The sequence below is a fragment of the Ailuropoda melanoleuca genome, chromosome 4 (genome assembly GCF_002007445.2).
Source record: "Ailuropoda melanoleuca isolate Jingjing chromosome 4, ASM200744v2, whole genome shotgun sequence".
Classification (NCBI taxonomy): domain Eukaryota; kingdom Metazoa; phylum Chordata; class Mammalia; order Carnivora; family Ursidae; genus Ailuropoda; species Ailuropoda melanoleuca.
In genome coordinates, this window is record NC_048221.1 from 30,770,067 (window position 1) to 30,792,480 (window position 22,414).

The following is a 22,414-nucleotide window of genomic DNA, read 5'->3' on the forward strand; positions in this document are numbered from 1 at the left end:
TTTGCGGGCTGCTGTCACAAGTTACCCCAAACCAACAAGCACCGAGTAACTCCTAGAACTGTTGAATCCCTATGTTGTGCACCTGAAACCAATATAACACTGTGTTAACTAAACTGGAATTAAAATTAAAAACAAGAACCCCCCCAAAGCCCCCAAACAAAACAAAACCCAAACCAAATTACCACAAACCTCGTGGTTTAAAACAACACAAATGTTCTCTCTCACGATTCTGGAGACCAGATGTCCATAGGGAAGGTGTTGGCAGGGTCAGGCTCCCTCCAAAGGCTCTCGAGGAGAATCCTGCCTGGCCTCTTCCAGCTTCTGGTGGCCCTCGTTGTGCCTGGGCTTGGAGCCACCGTTGAAATCTCCACCTCGCCCTCACAGACTCTCCTGCGCGAGTCGGCCCGGGTACCCCTCTCTCCCTTTCTCTTCTATGAACACCAGTCATTGGCTGTAGTGCCCGCCCTAAATCTCGGGAGACCTCAGCTGGAAATCCTTCACTTAATTACAGAGCAAAGACCCTCTATTATGGTCACGTTCACACGTCCTGGAGTTAAGACTTGGATTTACCCTCTGGAAAGTTAAAATTCAACCAACTACAATGTCCAGGATACTAGACCCCAAATCTTCCCAAATCTTCCCAGTTTTTGTTTTGTTCTGTTTTTTCACAGATAAGCAAAACTAAAATCCAGTCATTTAGTTACCTCGTTCCCCTCCTCAGGCTATAAGGAACACAGATACCTGGGCTGTTAACGCTCCGGCATGGAGAACAAGGGTTATCACCCTACATTGATGTTCTGGAGTACCAAGACTCCATGTCCATGGCTGTTCAAATGAGCCCGTCTCCCCCCTTCACCCCACATGTCCAGGAAGCGTAGTCATTAATCACGTCCAAATGCCTGGCTGCTCACAGGTGATACTTGTCCCGTGAAGCTGAAGATGCAATTACCACTTCGAACTCGCTGCCCTGGAAACCAGCCACCTGTGTCCCAAAGCCAGCACGCGTGGTGTGCTGACCTTGTGTCCCAGGGGCCACTGATGCTCCTGGCTCCAATGCCCTGCTCTCGGATTATAGCAGTGGGGGAAATATGGCTTCTTCTCTGGCAATATGCCCTCTCAACTGATGCACAAGCCCAAACCTGTCCCAGGTTCTCCAAATGAGTCAGTTCTTCATCTGAGTGGCGAAGGGCAATCTTGATACATAACTCCAAGGAGACCATTCGTGTTCTATTCCCTGAGAATCGTGCTCTTGTGGGCCATGCCTGCTCACCCCTGGCATGGCCAGAGATCCCACATTTGGGATCTATCCGTGCCTCAGAATCTTGGCCTGATTTACCTCCGTCTTGACTATAAAGGAAATTATCCCTTTCCCCAAAGTGACTTATGCCCAAGGTGATTGGCAATGGGAATTCCATCACCTTCACGGGAAGCGTCACCCTTGCCTCACTCTAGGAAATATAGTCTAGCCACATGGCCCAGGAAGACAAATTCCAAAAGTTCTGACATTCTAACAGGTCCCAAACGTGAGTTCAATGTTATCCATGCTCCTTGTTATAATTATTGAAAGACATTTGTAGGCATTAGACATCACGATGTTGGAAACCAAAAGAGCTTTTAAGAAAGGGAAAGTAAACTCTCTCATGTGTCAATTGCCAACTGTCAATCAAAAGGTGTGGTCTGGAAATGGCATAAATATGAACTGGCCTCTAGCCCTGGCCAATGTTGTGTGTTTTTTTTTCCTGTTTCTACTTAAATTCCAGTTAGTTAACATGCAGTGTAATATTAGCTTTATGTGTACAACACAGTGATTCAGCCCTTCCTCACGTCACCCGGTGCTCCTCACCAGTGCCCTCCTTTGTCCCCTTCCCCTATGTTACCCACCTTCCCTCTGCTAACCAACAATGTGCTCTCTATAGTAAGAGTCATTTCTTGGTTTTCCTCTCTCTCTCTTTCTTCCCCTTTGCTCATTTGTTTTGTTTCTTAAACTCCACATAGGAGTGAAATCATATGTTATTTGTCTTTGACTTACTTTGCTTAGCATCACACTCTAGCTCCCTCTGTGTTGTTGCAAATGGCAAGATTTCATTCTTTTTTGCGGCTGAGTAATATTCCATTGTATATAGCTACCACATCTTCTTTATCCATTTATCAGTTGATGGACACTTGGGCTGCTTCTATAATTTGGCGACTGTAGATAATGCTGCTATAAACATCAGGGTGCATGTGTCCCTTTGAATTCGTGTTTTTGTATTCTCTGGGTAAATGCCTAGTAGTGTCACTGCTGGATCACAGGGTAGATCTGTTTTTAACTCTTTGAAGGAACTTCATACTGTTCTCCAGACTGGCTGCACCAGTTGGCATTCCCATCAACCAGCCCTGGCTAACTTCGCGTGTCCCTGCGACTCACAGATGGGATGCCGTGCGGATCAAATCCGAAGGCTTGATTTCTTCCTCGCTCTTCATTCTTTCGTTGATGATCCTGGATGGAAGAGACTGAGTGGAAACCACGTGGTGTTCCACTGGGAAGATAAGAGGGGACTGTCCCATCTGCAGTTCAACCAGCTTCTCTGAAGGGACCTCCTCTTCTCCCTCTACAGCTCCCATACCCCCCCCCCAGCAGAGCCAGCTCCCAGGCTGGGAAGCTGGGTAATGATGATTTTCACCTGAACAAAGAAGCCCCGTAGGAGTGAGGCCAGGAGGGAGAAGTAACCGGAGCCAACCAGTGGACCCACTGCATTTCTTTCCTCAGCTCAGCCTACCTGAGCTTCACCTGTACTCACTCTCCTCTTAGTGAACGAGAATATCTTTGGCTCTCACATCTTGTGTCTTCTTTTTTTTCTTCTATCTGGGGCATAGAGAAAGCAACAAATGTGCCCAAAGGCACAGGGTCGGCAAAGGACAGAGCCAAGATGTAGAATGTGGGCAGTTTGAATCCACATGTAGTTCCCGTTCAAGGGATCCCAGGTCCCCAGAAAGCCACAGCGAGTGAAAGCAACAGCCCAATACCAGGAAAGCTCTCTATCTCCTGGCTGGTTCCTACTGCCTGTTTTCAATGGCTTCACCACACTGCCTCTTCTTACCAAACTTTCCAGCTTTTCTTCCCAATTCCTCCCTTTGGATGCCCACTGTTTGGGTCAAACTGGACAGTTCAGGATCTCCACTTCCTTGTGGGGATTGATGCAACCACCTCTCTGCCCTGGCTCCCAATTTTCCTTCCACTCCAAAATTATCCTGCATTCTGCTACCAGAGTAAGCGTTCCACAAAACAAATGAAATCACTTCATGTTCTTACTTAAGAACCTTAAAAGGCTCCTCACTGGCTGGAAAATGAAGCTCACTCTTTGGCCTGGCACCCACAACCTCTCACTGCCCACCCCATCTGTCTCCCCAGCGTCGTCTCCCGGCTCCAAGCCTCCTAGCCACACTGGCGGCCCAGCACTCCCGGAACACTGCATGCCGTTCTGTGCAGCTGAGCTCTGACTCTGTGGTTTCCTCTGCCTTTCCACAACATTGCCACCTGCTGAACGCCTGCACATCCTTCCAAATCAAACTCAGATAGTTCCCCGGAGAAACCTTAACGTCTATTCCTCTTGGGAAACCTCTGACCTTGAACTCCTCAAGGTCAGAAGCAATATCCTTTTACATATGTCTCGTGCCAAGTACAATGGCTGGACAGGGGATGTTCTTAACGTGATTTTGGGAAAGGATATTTTGTTGAGCATTTAGTATGGGCCAGACCCTCTGCTAAGTGGGCCCTAAAAATATAAAAATTTAATAACAAAGTCTTGGGATGCTCTCTGGGACTGAACGGTGAATGTGCTTTTTCATATCACAGGGCCCTTACTTCTTCTAAACTCACTTGTGGGGCACCTGGGTGACTCTGCTGGTTGAGTGTCCAAGTCTTGATTTCAGCTCAGGTCATGATCTCAGAGTTGTGAGACCGAGCCTGAGGCTCTGTGCTCGGCATGGCGTTGGCTTGAGATTCTCTCTCTCCCTCTTCCTCTGTACCTTCCCCACTCACATGCATGGGAGCATCTGCACGTTTTCTCTCTCTCTCTCTCTCTCAAATAAATAAATTGAAAAAAAAAAAGAAATTCACTTGCAATATCTAAGATTTGTAACACGGGTTAATAGTACCTACATGTTCATTTATGGTCTCATTTTAGCAAAAAGCTTATTTTGAAAAAATAGAAAAGTGGTATTTACAACAATTTTTTAAATTTGAGTATAGTTGATAGAGAGTGTTACATTCATTTCAGGTGTACAATGTAGTGATTCAACTTCTCTATATGTTATGCTGAAGAGTGGTATTTCTATAAAACTTCCGTATAACAAGTCCTTAAATAAATATCTTTGGTGGCTTGATCCCAGTGCAACAGATCTTTCTGCCTTGCCAGATGTATACAATTCCTGAAAAAACAGATCATGACACAGGCACATACATGTGGGCGTATTATTAACACTCCTCCACTGCACAGTGGGGCAGGCCCTGGGTTCAATCACGGTCCCAGGATCCCCTGCGACTGAAAGCAGAACCTTGAACACGCAGGTGTTATCTCTCACCACTTAACCCCTTAACCACTGAACTTCTGTCCTTTGTGATGGCAGGTGACAGGTGCAAGGGAGAGAAGGTGTACTTACAGTGCAGGTTTCTTTCTCATGGCGTTGTCTCAGAGAAGGGAGTGACAAGAGAAAAATCATGTATCCAATTGAAATACAAAAATAGAACTGGTAAGCATGCATAGGATATGATAATTCCCTTAATTTCATTCCGTGGAGCGTGGCTTATACAAAAATTAACAATGTCTACTACTTAGAAGTTTGCTCATTAGCGCAGTGAACTGAGAAGATGAAAGATTATACTTGGCTCAATCTAGCGAGAAGCTTCTCCCTTGAAACTCTCATCATTTTTGACAAAGATCCATCAGAGGATGCAGGGAGATACATCCTGTTCAGATTTCAGACTTGTGGAACCATTAGTGCTGGGGTCGGGAAGTGGCTGTGCCCTCCTTGTCCCTCCCCCTGCCCTGTTGGTCCAGCGGACTCACGTTCTCAGCAAAAATCTAGGTTCGCGGGGTTCCGCAGGGGAGGCACACTCTTGCCTTGCTGAAGGTAGCACAAAGGCTCCTTCTCCAGTGCTTCTTTGACATTTTGGACTCGTTATTTCATTTGTTATTATACCTGTTATTTACCTGGGTGGCCCAACTAATAGAAACGACTCCTTGCTACCCCCTCATGGGTCACTGGCCCATCTTCAGGGCAGGGGAGAAAACAGAAGCAAGGGACCCTCCGAGGGAGCAAATGAAGACTTGGACACCTCCTGTGTGCCTGCCCTCTGGGATCCTATTCCATTCCGGGCTCCTACGTAGCTGGTTCTTTGCAGGCCGTGTTACTGTCCACACTAGGTATTTTATTTTCATCTGCCACGCGAGGTTGAAAACTTGTCTGTGCCCTGGTTGGTGTGCCTGGGAATTGTGTGCTGAGCTCTTGGCCTCTGTCTTTTCAAAAAAAAAAAAAAAAAGTTTTATTTACAGGACTGTGTGGATGGTATTCATTTCCAAAACACAGAGCTGAAAAGAGGGGGAAGGAAGAGAACAGCCCTGAGGTTCTCAGAAGACTCCTTTCAGGGGAAAACGTGCTTCTGAGTGACATGCACCTTGTGGGCAAACTGGGGTCCACTCAAAACCGGCCAAGCAGTCGAGGGGCTGCAGGAGGCACAAAAGCAGGACTGGATGATGGAGAAGTTCCCTGCATCCCAGCTCCCCGGGAGCGGTGAGCTATGTATTGACAGCTGCTTGGGGCCCCTGAGGTGGGGCAGGTAGGGGAGGAGAGCACTGGCAGGGGAGGGGTGATCAGCAGCTGTGCCCCTGTGCTGCCGCCCCTTGGAGCACCGTGCACCCCTTAGACACCACCCTGTGTGGGCTCAGGCGATACTCTGGGGATCGGGTGGAAGAAGCAAACTTCTCTCTTGAGTCCTTGGGCCAGTTCAGTGCAGACTTCAGTTAGGACTGCGGGGGAGCATTTCTCTGGTGACCCCTTTGAAGATGCTCATAGCTCTGAGCCTCTGGCTGGGGATGTTTAACACAGGGCAGCCTAGTGAGCCATCTCTAGAACCACTGACAGGAAAAAACTGCAGGCAACTGACTCACGAGTAGATTAAGAGAAGCCCCTGGAAGGACACGGCTTCTCGTAAGGGTGAAGTTGGCCAGGGAGGAGGGTAGGGGTCATCTGCTCAGTTCAAGTCAGAAACAGGGAGGTGGGAATCTCCAAGAGGGAGCAGCAGAAATGACTGGTGAAGCCGAGCAGGCTGATTATTAATCAGGAGCTCCAGGGAAATGGGGTTTATGGAGTTAGCATTTGGGGGATACTTGGACCTTCTGCCATGCCTTGTTTTTTGTGCTGGAGAACTCATATAACTAGATAATTGAAAACTTGTATTTCTGCAAGTCAGATTTTGGCTTAAAAAAAAAAAGACGAGGGAAAAGCAAAGGAGAGCTCCATGAGAACAGGAAATTTGTCTACTTTATTCACTATTTTATCCTGACCCCTAGAATAAGGCACACAGTAGGTGCTCAATAAATATCTGAGGAATGAATATGCTATCCAGTGACCTGAGCAGTTTCCCTCTGGAACCTCTGCTTTTGTACAGAGGACGAAGTCTTCCCCAGTCTTTCTAGGGCAATGCTCGGGTTGACGGAGGGCTCCATGCCATCTGGATTCTCTTTGCATGGGTCATTTTGATGATTTAATTCTTTTATTCCTTTTGTTTAACAAATATTTATCAAAAACCTACTCTCTGCAGGCACTGATTGAGCTTAACACGTGTAAATGCAATGCTGTAGATACGCACCTGCTTGGAGGTTACAGTCTTGCCCAATGTAGTTCTCTAAGCCCCTCTTCATGGCTGGAGGCTTAAATAACGGAATCATTTAACCAAACCAAAGCAACCAGCCAACCCAACCAACCAAGCCAACACACAAAGAAACTACATCCAAAGCACTGGCTCTTTTGGCCTTCAGAACTTACCAGGGCCATTACGTGCCTCACGTGACCAGCTTATCCAGACTGGAAAGAACCTTGAGAGGTCATTTTAGATTTGCCCCCACGTATTAGTCACAACAGGCTGGGTCACACCGTAGCAACAAATTAACCTTGAAATCTCTACCATTGAATACAACGGAGGTGTGTATCTTGTTTACACAAAGCTTGTTACGGATGGCTTCTTCCACATGGTGACTCAGGAAATCTGCTTCTGTCCAGTGACTCAGCATTTCACTCTGAGGCATCCAGATCACCGTGGTTTGGAAGGAGAAATGGAAGGCAAACAAATACATAGGGGTGGTTCACCGCCTTAGTCTGGAAGTGACACCTTCCTTGACCTCAGTGTTTCGGCCAACACCATCTGCATGACCCCACCCAGCTGTAAGGGGGGTGGGAGTGGAAGGGAACACATGGGCATTCAGTGGGCATTAAATGTCTCAGACACGCCTGTTCTTTACACAAAAATCCCCCTGAATCATTATTGTGCAGAATTGAGAAAAAACTTTGACACAGTTGATAGATGAGATTTAGAGGATAGATTTTGCAAATAAATGGGCCAATTTCTTTCCTGGGTTCTTTCTCTGGGAATAACTTTGAAATGAAAGGAATATAGGAAATCACTATATTATAGTTATAATATAGGCTCACTTTTCTTTACTGGATAGAAAGCATCAGCATCTTTCTTTGTGTTTCTTCTGCCATTGGGGCTTTTATTAAGTGTTGTACCATCTCATTTATTTCTAATTCAGCTGTAGATTTCTGTTATCTACTAAGTGTGCCCTGATTCTGTCCTGGCTTGCTCAGGCACATTTTCCAATAAACAACGGTGGTGTAATTAGCACTAGATCCATGAAAGAAGTATGTTGAAATATGGTAATTTATTCCATTTGCTGATAGAAGCTTATTCCTGGGTAGCATTTTTCCAGATCAATATGGATTCTATTATTCTTAAACCTTCACTTCCTAGTGATGGCTCTTTCATTATATCATAAATCATCTGATTATAATTCAGTGGCATGAGCCCTTGACTTTAGTTTTTGCATTTATAGTTGATAGTACTTGAAATGTTGGTCGCTTCATTATGGAGTCCAAGGGCACTATTATCCCTAGAAATTGGAAAACACTATGCTTAGCTGGAGTTAAAAAAATATACCAATTTTGGGGAACTTCAGTAATGCCAACCTGATCATAGGGGGCTGGGGGCGAAGTTTTGCCTTGCAGCAACGCATCATCCGGAGGAAAAAAGCCTTCACCTTGGAAGGAAAGCTGGAGCTTCAGTGGGAACCCAGACCCTCAAAGGTGTGAAAGATGAAGTCCACGACCTCTCTTGGACCTTTTAATTTACTGAACCAAGATTCTTAGGAATCTTCCTTTTGACTGCCCTTCAAAATATTTTTTGAGCCTCTATTGTATTTTAGGCCCCAGGAAAACAGTGTTGAAAAGATGGCCAGGACCCCGCCCCTCATGGAGTACAGCCTGTAAAGGGGAGAAGAGTAAACTCACACTTACAGGACGGTGATGGGGGAACGTGCGGGGACCCCGGGAGCCCAAGGCAGAGGTACCTATTTCCAGCTTTCTGGGAGCAAGTTTTTCATCATGAAGGAAGCCTGTGTCCACTGAGAACTGAAGAACGAGAAGTAGTCACGTGAAGAACAGTTGGAATGGAAGACATAGAGGCGTGAGTGTTTAAAGCAGATGTAGCAGCAAGTCCAAAGATCTAGGTGTGAGGGAGAGACTATGACGGTTAACAGGAAGATGAATTTGGTTGGGCTTTCATGCCATTTATCTGTCATAGGCCCATCATACAGGGCTATTCAGCAGTTGTGGCTTGTATGTTCATGGTCATGTCTTGACTTCTCCATGAGACAAAACAAGCTGAAGACAGAGAGAAAGGGCCAAACCTGAGCTCTTGTCTACCACAAAGGTTTCCTAGGCTATGGGCCTTGACCATGAGAACAGATACAACGACTTTCCCAGAGCCCCCCCCCTCTTACGAGGCACGAGGCCACCAGCTAGATGGAATTCACACAAGCTATGAAGCCAGAGGAAAACACTTGGTCCCTGCAGCTTGGGAGAAAAAAAAAATCATCCAGGGTCAGAAATAGCATTGTCTGGAGGGAGTCTGAGTAGTGAGCCAGTAAAAACTAAGAAGTGCCAGATAGTGGCTAATTTGATTTCTAGAATAGAGTAGGTGAGGGAGAAGGGAAAGTGGGACAGAGAAGATTTGAGCACTAGGTATCTTTGGGGGTGCAAGTTGAGAGTTAGGGAAGAGCACCTGGGGGAAAAGATAGCAACCATGTATAGGAGAGTGGACAGGGGGAACAATGGAGAGAGTGAATGTTCGGATGTCACTATGCATGAAGAATTCACCTTCTCCTTTAGTATTTCCTTGAGAGACAATACAGATTTGATAGACTAAGTATAGAACTACAGTACTTTTTGGTTCCTGGGTTGTGTTTCTTTGAATGAATACAAACCCCACTGGGGTTGTGGGGTTTGGGTGCTGTAGAAACTTCCCCTTGAGAGGTACCTCCAATTCAAGAAGCAGAGTACACGTGACTGTTTAGAAATACATCCAACAGGTAATCGACTTGGTTCTTCCCTTGGGATGTTACTAGGATAGTTCTTACAGGAGATACATTTTGGGGTATCTGCTCAGCCCATGACTGTCTCTGTCTGAAAACTGTTTCCTGACCTGCAAAATCTAGCCCTCTGCCAGCATGCTAGCACGAGGAGTCACCCCCTTTCCTCCAATAGGTGATTTGACCAGGAATGAATACCTGATCCAAGCTGAGCCAATCAGAGTTTTTTCCTGAGAATAAGGGGTTCAGTGTGGAGGAAGGCAACTCAGGAGCTGCGAGGAGCCACGTATGTCCATGAGCTGCCCAAAGCAAAAGCAAAGACTAAGCAGACAATGGGTGGGAAACAGGTGCAAAAATTGGGATAGAGTCCTTCTCAGCTCTTAGTGGCTTTCCTCTTCCTGGTTCCAGGCTCTCACGGGGAGCTGCCCTTAGGTTCTTGTGAGACACACAGTATCCTGCAAATCAATTCTCTTTCCCTCTGTTTCCCTTTTGCTCTAATTATTTTGAAGTAACTTTTGACAATACTTAAAATCCAAAGAACCTGGCCTAAGACGGCTGCCCCAATTCCTGTAGTTGTTGGGTTTACTGTCTGGTACTTCTGTTCTCATCTGTTTGCTAACTTGTTGTGTGTTCACGGCCAAAGCTGCGCATCAACCTTGATGATCTGTTTTGTCTCTAGAATCGCCAACCTAGCAGGGGAACAAGTACCTTCTAGTGTTTTGCTGAGAAAGCCCTCCAAGCATCTCCTCTCCTGCTGGGTAGGGTTGTGTCCTTTAAGGGCTTAACCCTCGCCCCCCTCACACTTCAGACTGTGTTTTTGATTATCTACTGCATCTTGTGAGAAGTTTTCCCTTTCGGGCTCTTGTCTTGACATCTCTCTCAGACAACATCAGTTGTATTTAGAAGTTACACTGGTGTGGGTTTTCCAAAGGGGCTGCTGTTTCTCACTGTGGGCTGAAAGCAAACCAGTGTCTACACTTATGGTAGGTGAACATTCGAGAAATGATCCTTGAGAAGCGAAGCTCTGTGACGCAGGCTGGACTGCATGCAGCACAAAGGGCTCTCAGGTCATGGACTTCCCGCGGTGAGAGGCGCTCGGAGCAGTTTCTCCCAAGGCTGCTCTCAGATCCCTGAATGCTTATGAAAAATGCAGTTTCCTTAGTCCTGCTGGAGACCTTCTAGAGATGGGGCCAGAGACGCTGGATTTTAAATAATCTACCCAGGTAATTTTGATGTGTGAAAGCCACTGGTTATGAGCCAAGAGTGGCAATTCTCAGATCCAAACATCATTATTAGACTGAATTTCACAATAAGCTCACCCTCTTCAATGCGGGCATGAGATAGATATCTACATATCTATATCATCTATGTATACCTCATAACAATTATGATCAGTTAAACTACACTTCTATTTGTGAAGCCTGTCACTCCTGGGAAAAAGTGAATATACCTCAGATCTTTCAAAAGTGTATTGTAAACCCCAGCCTCAGATCTTTCCCACCTGACCAGTGGACTTGTTGTCAGCGTCTCCTGGAGTTGGTGGGACCGGCAGACATGTTGTTTATCTGTTTTGGAAGAAAGCAAACAAACAAATGCTAAGACAGAGTCTCAAGAAGTGTGGTCCTCAAACCTCCAGATCGGAATGACACGGAAAACCTTGTTAAAAAAGCAGATTCTGGGGTTTGACCCCGGATCCACTGAACCAGAACGCCTGTGGGTAGGACCAGGAGATTTGTTTTGTTTAATAAATCTGCAGGCATTTCTTACATATAGTAAAGATTCAGGCCTTCCTGGGATGTCGCGAGCTCCAGTTTAATGCTTACATTCAGTGAAAGTAAATGAGCACTGTTAGACCAGTACCAATGGCATCTTTCGGCTACTCTTTCTCTTTGAGATGATGATAGTAATCGCAGCAACAGATACTATGTTTTGAGCTTTTACGGTGGCAGACATAGCACTAAGAGATTTCCATGTATTAGTTCAGTAAGCCCACAGGACGCCATTACTCTCCCATTAGTTAAAAACTGAGGCTCAGAGAAGACATGCACATTTCCCGAGATGGTACAACAAACAAGAGGCTAAGAGGGGATTAAATTGCTAAATGCTTGGGGGCCCCTGGGTAGCTCAGTTGGTTAAGCATCTACCTTTGGCTCAGGTTATGATCCCAGGGTCCTGGGATCGAGCCCAGTGTGCTGAGGGGGGCGTCTGCTTCTCCCTCCCATCCCTCTTCTGCTTGTGCTCTTTCTCTCTGCCTCCCTTAAGTAAATAAATAAAATCTTGAGAAAAATTGCTAAAGGGCAGCAGGGCAGAAGAAAACATATGGAAGCTGCCATTCAGGATTCCTCCTTCGTATGCTTTAATTATAGCTGGAATCTGTTTGGAGCGAGATGTCCCAGGGCCCAGCTTCTGTGGGTCACTTCAGATCTCTCTGGGCGCACATATATCTGTGTTCTTGGTCCTGTTCTCAGCCTGAACTTCTCTTCCCTCACCTTTCATCCTGCCCTGATGCTCGCAGGCCCAGCTCCACCTCCCAGCTGCTCTCCCTATACATCTTCCTGGCTTCAGCCTACACTGCCAACTGCCTCAGTTTCTCAGAATCCCTGAGTTTATATTCTTGAGAGAAGGAATCTGATTGGTCCAGTTTACCATGCCGCATCTCCTACGTCACTTATAGATTGCTGGCTATGTGCCATACTTGAGTCCAATCATTTTGGCTGAAGAGGAAGAAGGGGTGGGGGTCATAGAGTAAAACCATGGTTGCCTGAAGGCCATGCTCCCTAGGAAGGTCTGTAAGCAGAACAGGTCTGCTAATTGTCATTTCCAACACAACTCAAGCCTTCATCCAAAGGCTCTCAGAAGCCCTTAGAATGAAATAAGACATCTGCAACTCCCAAGTCCTCATGGTTGGTTGAGAATATTTACTATTTCAGATTTTATGCCTGGTGGAAAGTCGAGTTTGTAAGCTCCTTTTGGGTAGGAAGTTTTGTCTTCTGCATTGCTGTATTCCAAGCACCTAGAACAGGGCCCAGCACAGCAAATTCTCAATAAATATTTGCGGAATGTTATTGCACTATCCAGCAACTCCCAAATGTTGTGGATCAGACTCAGGAAAATCTAATTTACACACTGCTTTGGTCCTGGCTCCTTGACAGTATTTTTTTTTTTAAGAGATTTTATTTATTTACTTGAGAGAGAGAGAGAGACAGCACATACGTGAGTAGGGGGGAGGGGCAGAGGGAGAAGCAGACTCCCCACTGAGCAGGGAGCCTGATGCAGGGCTCAATCCCAGGACCCCAGGATCAGGACCTGAGCCGAAGGCAGACACTTAACCGACCGAGCCACCCCGGTGCCCCAGCACCTTGACATTAATGCCATCCTAACCAGAACACAGCCATGGACATAACTCCCTAGGCAGACCACCTATTATTTGCTTAAACATTAACACAAATATTTTGGGGTTTGTTTTAATTCCTGCTAATAACTGAAAATTAACTGTGTGGCTTGGGTAGGAGTCAGTTTCTAGGATCCTTAATGAACAAAGATGCTAAGAAAGCAAAGCTTTTGCTTTGGTGGTTCTCAACCAGGAGTGATTTTTATCCCCAAGGGACATTCAGCAATGTGTGGAGGCATTTTCTTTCTTTTCTTTAAAAGTGTGTGAAAATAAAGATAACATACAATTTACCATTTTTAGGTGCTGAGTTCAGTAGTATTATTTCCATTGTTGTGCAAACAATTTCCAGATTTTTCATCTTGAAAAATTAGAATTCTATATCCATTCAATAACTTTCTAGTCTCCCCCCGCCCCCAGCCTCTGGAAGCTACTATTCTATTTTCTATCTCTATGAGCTTGACTATGCTAGGTATATCACGTGAAGTGGAATTATACAATGTTTGTCTTTTTGTGACTGGTTTATTTCCTTTGTCATGATGTCCTCTAGATTCATCTATGTCGTAGCAGGTAACAGAATTTTCTTCTTTTTAAAAGTGAATGATATTCCACTGTACGTATACACCACATCTCGTCTATCCATCCATCCACTGTTGGACATTTGGGTTGCGTCCACCTCTTAGCTATTGAGACTAATGCTGCAATGAACATGGGTGTGCTCAGATCTTTCTGAGGCCTTGCTGGGGCCCTGCTTTCAATACTTTTGGGTATAAGCCCAAAAGTAGAATTGCTAGATTATATGGTAGTTCTATGTGTACATTAAAAAATTTTTTTTATTTATTTGTCAGAGAGAGAGAGACAGAGCACAAGCAGGGGGAGCGGCAGGTAGAGGGAGAAGCAGGCTCCCTGCTGCACGGAGAGCCCAATGTGGGACTTGATCCCAGGACCCTGGGATCATGACCTGAGCCGAAGGCAACTGCTTAACCGACTGAGCCACCCAGGCATCCCTATGTGTACATTTTTTGAGAAATTGCTGTGCTCTTTTCCACAGAGGACACACCATTTTACATTCTCACCCACGGCACACAAGGGCTCCAATTTCTTAGCTTCCTCACCCACCCTAGTTATGTTTTATTTTTTTTGATAGTAGCCATCCTAACGGGCATGATGCCTGGAGAGATTTTTGGTTGTCACAAATCAGGCGGAGGGGAGCTTCTGGTATCTGGTGCGTAGAGACGTCAGTGATGTTGCTCACCCAAACATCCTACAAGGCCCAGGACGGTCCTCCGCCACCAACAATGAACTGGTCCCAAACGTCAATAGTACTGAGGTTGAAAAATCCCGATTGACACAATCGAATTCATCCTTCATAGCAAACCTCACCCCCGGACATGTGTAGCCTCTGTCTTCTTCGTTGAGATGCTCAAAAGCAAAGATTTCAAGAAATCTGGAAAGGGAGGGAGGACTGAGAAGATTGGCAACATTTCTTTTATTCAAATTTTATTGGAAGTTTACAAATGTATTACAGACATCAGTAAAACATATCCATTTTACAGGGTACGGATCTCAAGCAAAGTGTTCACAACAGTCTCTGGCAGAGCCCACACCAAAGGCCCGTTGCAGACCTTCTTTACAAATAGCTTGACACTCGACACACAACACAGAGTCTGGCCTGCCTCACCTTCTCAGACCCTCTGAGGTTTTGTTTATGCACTTGGAGTTAAAGCAGGAGATGGGCAAAGCAATCCTGTACAGGAAAGAATGTGTTTAGGAGAGGGAAAACTGCCAAAGTCCTAATTTGTTAAGGAAAATGAAGGACTCGTAGACCTTAGAATGTTAAGTCAGGGTCCATCATTGGACCAAAATGCCTTATGGAAACACAGGAATATCAACTAGAGAGGCTGGAGAACAGACCTTATTAGTGGGTAACTCTCTCCAAGAAATTTTAAAAAGGTAGGTCAGTGACCTATTGAACACAAATGGCCAAATGCCCAGTAGGGTGAAGGGATGTCTCTGAAAACGCTTAGGATAGAACATTTTTTCTCCATCCTACAAATTCATCGCATCTAAATCACCAGAAATGTTTTCCTACATGACGTGACTTTCCTCCCTCCTTTTTTTATTCCCCTTGGGGAAAGCTAGTTTTGTCAGCAGGAAGTAAGCTTATCAAGGAGTATAGCTCCCAATAGTGAGTCATGGTTTATGGCAGTCTTGTGTTGACTGGGCTACTGTTATGAGAAAATGGAAAAGGAATCCAGTCCTTTCTTGGTCCTAACCCTGACAACTGCTTCCAAGTGGTCAGAGAGACAAGCTCTGGTGTCTGTTGACGCCCCCAAGGGACCAAGCACTGGAGGCAAGGCAAAGCTGTCTCCATTTCTACTTCCTTTGTGCCTCGAGAGATGTAGCAATCTGAAGGCGGCAATCTGAAACTGCCTTCAAAATCAGGAAAGGAGGCTTCATGAGTCCTGCAGCTGGAAGGCTGGCCGCAGAGCCCATTCCAAAGCCTTGAAGCTGCCCAACAGTTGCTAATAGCAACTCTTCTCGCACGAAATATTCCGATAACTGGTTTCATTTCCCACTTTCCTTTGGTCATAGAGAGATCCTCCTTCCCAGGCATTAGCATCTGGTTTCTGTTAGACAGAAATACACAAAGAGCTCTTCTCCTTGGAATTTAAATATTTGTGTTATTTCTTGTTAGAAGGTGGTATTGGACAAAGAGTAAGATGGCCTCTTATCTGACCTCTGCAAAAGGATGGACGGAAGCCTGCCTGTCATAACTGGCCAAGAACACGGGAATGCAAAAGGAGGCCAAAGAGATTTGTCTTTGTTCTGCTTAAAGAAGTCAGCCTCCACTTTGGGCATCCACAAAGGAACTGGGCTCTCACAGCCATTTATGAAGGATGCTTTCTAAAAGGTTGGTGTACTCTTTTGGGCCCATGGCAAATGACGGAAAGGCAAATAAAAATCAGTTCACAAATGAGATTTGTTATCAAATGACCTTAGTTCTAATGGACTGATCCTGGCTGCTTGGAGTGTCACAGAGATTTCTGAGGCTGCGTCCACGCTCCCTGGGAAAGCGCAGAGCAATCCACTGGTTTTATCAGCCGGGTCGCAGTGATGGCAAAGCACATGCTGCACCTATGTCATCGCCGGCTGGACCTGGACCCAGCAATGGCAAGGGGTACCCAAGAAGTGGAAGGCCACTGCCGGAGAAGGAAACAGAGTTTGTTGCAGGGCAAAAGCATCCTACAGAATGGGAAAAGAGGATGAGCAAGAGTTGTCTCCTGGTCCCCTACTGGAAAGACCCAATTGCTTGTTCACTGGGCTGAGGGCAGAAAGGAAAGACTAGAGATGAGAAGGTGAATGTAGAAAGAAGGCATCAAACAACCAACACTAGGAACGCTACCCACCTTGAACCTGCGCAGGACCAGGGAGCACGGTTCTGCTTTCCCTCACCTCATTCGCCTTCACACTTGATAGAGATCCCGAACTACAGGACAGAAGGAAGGGCACCTGAATGCCACAGTCCATGCCGCCAGGCTGCTAAGAGAGCTGTTCACAGTATCAAGGGCTGTATGTATCGGCAGGGCCATTCAGGAAACCGTCAATGGCTACTTCTTCCTGGGGAAGAGTCAGTTCTGTTGCCACTGAATTGAGCAGCGATAAGAAATGACCTGAAGTCCAAAGCAGTGGTTTTAACCGAAAGACAAGAAGACCAATTATGAAGAGAGGTAGAAAAAGCAAACCCAAGGCATTAGAGATGAGAGGAAACGAGGAAAAGATTACTTTTCTAGAACAGTCTATCGAAGCTGAAATGATGATCTAGGAAGAGGTGACTGTAAGCCCCACTCACTGGCAAAACTTGACCAGGAAGAGCTCGTGGTTATGATGGAGGGAGCCGGCGAGGACCCTAAGTTCCTGCCTCAGAAGAGAACACGTTGATCAATGTTTTTGGGAACGGGATTCTGTGATGTTAGGTGTAACTTATCACACATGGTGGAAATTCCTACAACAATGACATCCTGCTCTCTCCAGGGCATTCACTTGGAGGTCCCATCACCTTTGTGATGATTTGACCAGCCTCACTGGCATCGTCTGTAAGGTGCCTGGCTGCATGAGGGGTGGGGAGAAGCCACGATGGAGCACATGGAGGTGACCTTGGTTATAGACAGTGTGACCCTGAGGCTTGCATCTCAAAATATTTCACGCTCTGGCCAGTAGAGCTGCTGGATGCTTCCTGGGCAGTGAGCTCTGAAATCACTTATTCCTCTCACCCCTTCATGGGATGTGGCTACGGGTCGGTTTCTGGCCACCCTCTTCTTTCTGCCGATGGTGGCTCAAGCCTCATCTGGGGAAAACAAGAGGTACTTTTGGAAAGGATGGAGTTAGAAAGCAGTTTCTACCAGGAGAATTTCTTTCTTTGGATTCCAGGCCACAGAGGACAGACATTATTTTCAGCTGTTTGCTATGTTAAGCGATCTACTTTTGTCTCTCTTTTCTTTTTCCAAAATGCCTTTTTAGTCTCATCAATCGAGGAACTCAAAACTCCAAATTGGACTCGCCCGATTTCTACCAGAAACCTGCCACTTCAGTAGCACGGCGTTGCACATTATTTCTTAATCAGTTTTGCCAAGCAGTTTACAAACTTACTATACAAACGTAATAGAGTTAATTCTCCGGAGGCTTGGATAATTAATGAAGCATTTAGATATGAAGATAGCATGCGGAAAACAGCCACAACCAACATTTGCATTGCTTTTTTAAAAAATCAGTGACAATGACAAATGTCATATTAATACCTGAAAAGCAAATTATTTTAATACATCCTGAATGGAGTGCCATTTCCACGTCCTTTACAGCCTTCTTTTCCCCAGACCCACCATTTGGGATGGTGTCTGAAAAGCCACTTTTCACATTCTCTCCATAAAAATACACTAGAAAATATTAACTACTATACTGAAAAGAGAGCACGCTCACCTCACCATGGCAGATGGCCACTGAGATACACCGGGTAACTACATCAACAGTACATCTCACTAAAGGTGGGTCCTCCGATGGATTATTTCAACTGCCACAATCCATTAAAGGGAGGAGGAGAATGGAAGAAAAAGCAAGCGCTTCATTTTGAACTGAAGCAAGGTAGGAAGTTTTATTTTACTATAAACAACACAACCGTTAAATGTCTTCTTCAAGCAAACTCACTTTTGAGCCCATTTTCTGGCTGACCAACAGTCCCCAAAGTTCAACATAGAAATCCCCCTCTGAACTGCATTTGTTTTTCAAGGTCATTACCCTGAAATCTCCCGAGCAGCTCCCTTTCCTGGGTAAACCCAGACACTCTGGTTACGGGGTGTGTTAAACTGGACTCTTTCCACAAGCACTGGGGGTTATTCAAGGCAGTGGTCACCTCCACTCTATTTCATTTCCAGAAGCTCTTCTTTGCTCTGACCTTCCTTCATAGACCCCTTCAGTCTCTACCCTTGACCTGCTTTCTGCTTTCGAATTCCCTTGTTCCTTCTTCACGCATGACGTACGCTCTAGACCACCCCGTCACTCCCAGAGCCCCGCCGAACATTTTGCCCCTAAATGTCTACTGCTTAAGTTCATTTGCACTGAGGACAACCGGTTGTCAGGCGAAGGCAGCTGTTCCGTCTGCCTTGGTAAAGGAAAGCAGATAATATAATCCAGGACGCATGAGCACCAGAAAATAATGCCACATTCAAAACAACGTCATGCTGACATCACACGACGGGTACCACTCACAGTCACTTTCATTTCCCCCAAGGGACAGATCAATAGCAAGCAACTTCAATGTTCCCAGCAGGGATGGCGTTGCTCACGGGACTTGACGGACACTGGTTGGTTTCTCTAATTGGCAAAAGTTACGTTTGCAATTAAAAAAAAAATTACTATCACTTTGTAGAGAAGAAATTCTACCGAGGGTGGGAGCAGATTTAAGGATGTCTCCTTAAGATGAAATGGAGCATAAAATACTTTGGGTGTAAGAGTTAATTTTTTTTTCAGCCACAAAAAGTCAAATTGAATAAACTCCTTTGAAAAAAGGTCTCACTGACATGTAACAAATTTGTATAGAAAAAAGAAAAAAAAAAAAAGGTGGTCCTGGACCACCCCTGAATACTACTCAAAGACAAGGCGGGGTGTGCATGCAAGTTCCACTGAGTCCTACGATATAGAAATTCCTTTGATATTACAAAATACAAAAATATTTTATCAGAACTCTCATTTACATTGCATTTACAATGGACATGTAAATAACTTAGTCTTGGGTCCTGGCTAATAAACAAATTACTTCACTGGAAAAAGGGTCCTAAAAGTAAGAGAACCAGAGAGGATATAAGCGAGCGGGAAACAGTTTGCCATCTTGCGAAAGGCGACTCAACACAGACTGACGGGAAGGAGGGGACCGACCCTGGCCTCCACAGAGTCTACAGCGTTTCCAAAGTGAAATGTGCAAATAAGAGTCGACATGCCGAGAACTGTGTCTACCTATTGAGTCAGGCTCTAGCCTTGCCTCCACGACGGCCAGCATTTCCCTCTTCTCCAGCAACCACCCCGAAAGCGCTTTAAAATTTAAAACAGTGCAAGTTTCTGAATGTACATTCTTAGCTCCCATCTTCCCCCATTCCCTGACCCCGATCCTATTAAGAAATGATACAGTTTTTGCTCTTTTGTCTTTTCCGGCTGTGCAACTGTCCCCTGCCCCCTAACGTGGAAGACTTGGGGAGGCCATACGAGCTGTATTTGTGCAACAGCTCGTCGCTTGTGACGTATCGCAGGCGCGCGGGCTGGGGGATGGGTTCTCCTAGGAAATAGCCCTCGTTGTCGGACTCCGAAGAGGAGGAGCAGGTGGAACACCAATCGTACTCGGCGAAGTAGGGTCCCCACCGCTCCCCAAAGGCGTTCTGCAGAGCCAGGTCCGACACCGTTCTCGGGCACTGGCCATACAGGTCCCTTCGGGACCCTTGGCCCAGGCTCTCCTGAAAGCTGCGCTGGCGCAGGAACTGGTCGTAGTCCTCCCTGGCTCTGAGGGGGGGCCTTTCTTTTAACCGGGAGATGGCCTCGCGCTCGCTGGCCAGGTGGAGGGCGTTGTCCGAGCGAGAGCGCCGGGAACGCCTGGAGCGGTGAGGTCGGAAGCGGCGACCGTCGTCGCGGGAGGTACTTCTCCTCCGCGTGCGCTCGCTCATGGGCTGGATCCTCATGCCCTCCTGCCCCGGCAGCTTGCTGCCTGCCATCCCCCCATCAAAATCGAAGCTCTGATGCAGCCTGCCGTGGGACTGCAGGTCTCTGTACCCGATGGGGTTGCCGAGCTGGTGGAGGTTTCCCTCCATCTCCTGGTACTGCTGGGCGGACAGCAGGCTGCGAACCGACTCTGCGCTCCGGAACTGCATGGACGAGTTAAGGGTGCCCATGTTGCTCAGCTTCTCGGAGACATTCATTCCAGAGTCTTTGCTGAGGTCAGGCATGGAAAACCGCGAGAGGTGCTCCTGGCGCTTGGCGCCACCATCTGCGGACAGGCCTGGGGGGAGAGAGGGAAGAGAGGTCCACGGAGGTTAATACAGATGGTCAGTCTTGTTCATCGGAACCACCGGCTATCCAGGATCGCTGCATACGGTTGTGCAGTGGTACACTGCACACAGGCTCTCTCAGAATGTGTAGGAGAGCTCTCCCCGCTCCACAGGGGGGTAGTGCCCACCTACAGAAGGCGCCTGGTTAAAATGCATCCACAGAGGGACATTTTATTAGTTACTAATTCCTCCAAAGGCTCATCGAAGTCACTAGGAGCTCATAGTACTTCTTATGCATGCTTCCTCTGTTTAGAATTTCACTTTACAAAATGCTTCAGTTACTTCTTTGCACTAATGCTGCACTGTAAATACGTAGAACAGATACTTTGAATGTGGAAGTTTTCAGTGACAGATGCTGGGCCATGCCCAAGCACTTTCTACCAACACTGAGCCTCGCATCTAATCCCATGATACCAGACCAACTCACTTTCCTGTTAGCCTCCAGCAGCTTCCCCCTGGGCCTGCAGTCCCTAAGCCCCACAGCTCAAATGTCTGGAACACTAAGTGACTCCCTGCGTGTACACAGAGGGATATTTACTCTCTCAGGCTCTTTAGTAAATGACTGCTCCAGGGTTTTAAATGGGCCCCTAACAGCCAGAAGATGTGAGTGGGACTCTGGGATACTCCTTCTTCCCCAGGGGAGGCACTTTTTAAAACAACACCATGACCAGCGGGTACCTCTAACAATGGACCCACAGTCCCTGAGTGCTGTCACCGGCATTACTGAAATGAAAACCATTTTGCAGGTAGTGGGAGATTCCTGACTCGAGTAACTTCCATTTTGCGCACCCTAAAACAGCACTCTCGAAAGAGAAGCTTAAGAATGGCCCAGGTGGTAAAATCTCGGCATTTTCACTCATTATCTGTTGGAAGATGAGCAATTTTGCCATTGCTGGTTGCAGAAAACATGTCTTTGGATTGCAATGGCCCAAAATGACCCCTGCCACTGGTCTTTCTTCCCTACCTGCTGGGGCCAACAACTCCACTCCCCTGACAAAACTAATGCTATGAACACTTTGAAAAACTACCTAGCAATATTGGTTTAAGCTAAATACACACACACACACACACACACACAAATTATCAATGAAGTTACTTTGAATATCTGTGTCCCTTTGTGTATGTGGACTTAGGTGTTATTTCTGTTGGGTGTACAATTAGAGTGGAGATTCTATGATTTTCCATTGCTACTCTTGATTATACACCAAACAGAAATCAGTTTATAGGTCCCAAAAATGTACAAGGGTATTCAGAGAGGCTTTCTTTATAGTAGGTTGGAACTATAAAGAACTAAGATGTCAATTCATAGGAAAAAGGATCAATAAATTGTCTTTTATACCGTTCCTCCTTAAAAGGAGTTAGGAGTCTGGAGAGGTGGCTGATTCCGGCAGAGAAGGAGGGAAGGTAAGAGATGAGCCTGAAATATCTTGCTATGCCAGAACTGAAGGAAATGAAACATGAGGGGCTGTCACTCGCCAAAGCTGAGCAACTTGAACACCGAAACATTAAAAATAGTAATGATTCATAAACCATTGAAAAAAGAGGAAATCATGAGTCCCTACTGATAGCAGATAAATACACCAATAAACAAATGGGGGAGAAGACTAGGCTCTTGTATACAGTAGAACGTTGAGCAGAATGAGTGCGCATAGAAGGGGTGCTGGATTTGGAAGACCACCATTTTGTAACCACTGTACGTAAAGACTGATTCATGCAAGAGTCAAATCATGCTCAAGTCGGGGGTAAAATTTGATGGGAGAGCAGGATATTTGCATGGTGTTAAGTGTTTCTCCATGTATTTATTAGTTTGTAAGGAA

General features: G+C 46.1%; 1 protein-coding gene across 9 annotated transcripts in view; it reads right to left on the reverse strand.

Annotated features, from left to right (window-relative positions):
- Nucleotides 1-14,481: 14,481 nt before the first annotated feature.
- The window catches only part of PRICKLE2 (prickle planar cell polarity protein 2), a 314,648-nt gene continuing 306,715 nt past the window's right edge, over nt 14,482-22,414 (reverse strand). For all 9 annotated transcript variants that reach the window (XM_034658590.1, XM_034658595.1, XM_034658596.1 and 6 more), the window contains one exon: nt 14,482-20,548. In XM_034658590.1, coding sequence (XP_034514481.1) covers nt 19,674-20,548 — 875 coding nt within the window. In that variant the 3' untranslated portion in view covers nt 14,482-19,673. The remainder of the gene's footprint in view (nt 20,549-22,414) is intronic.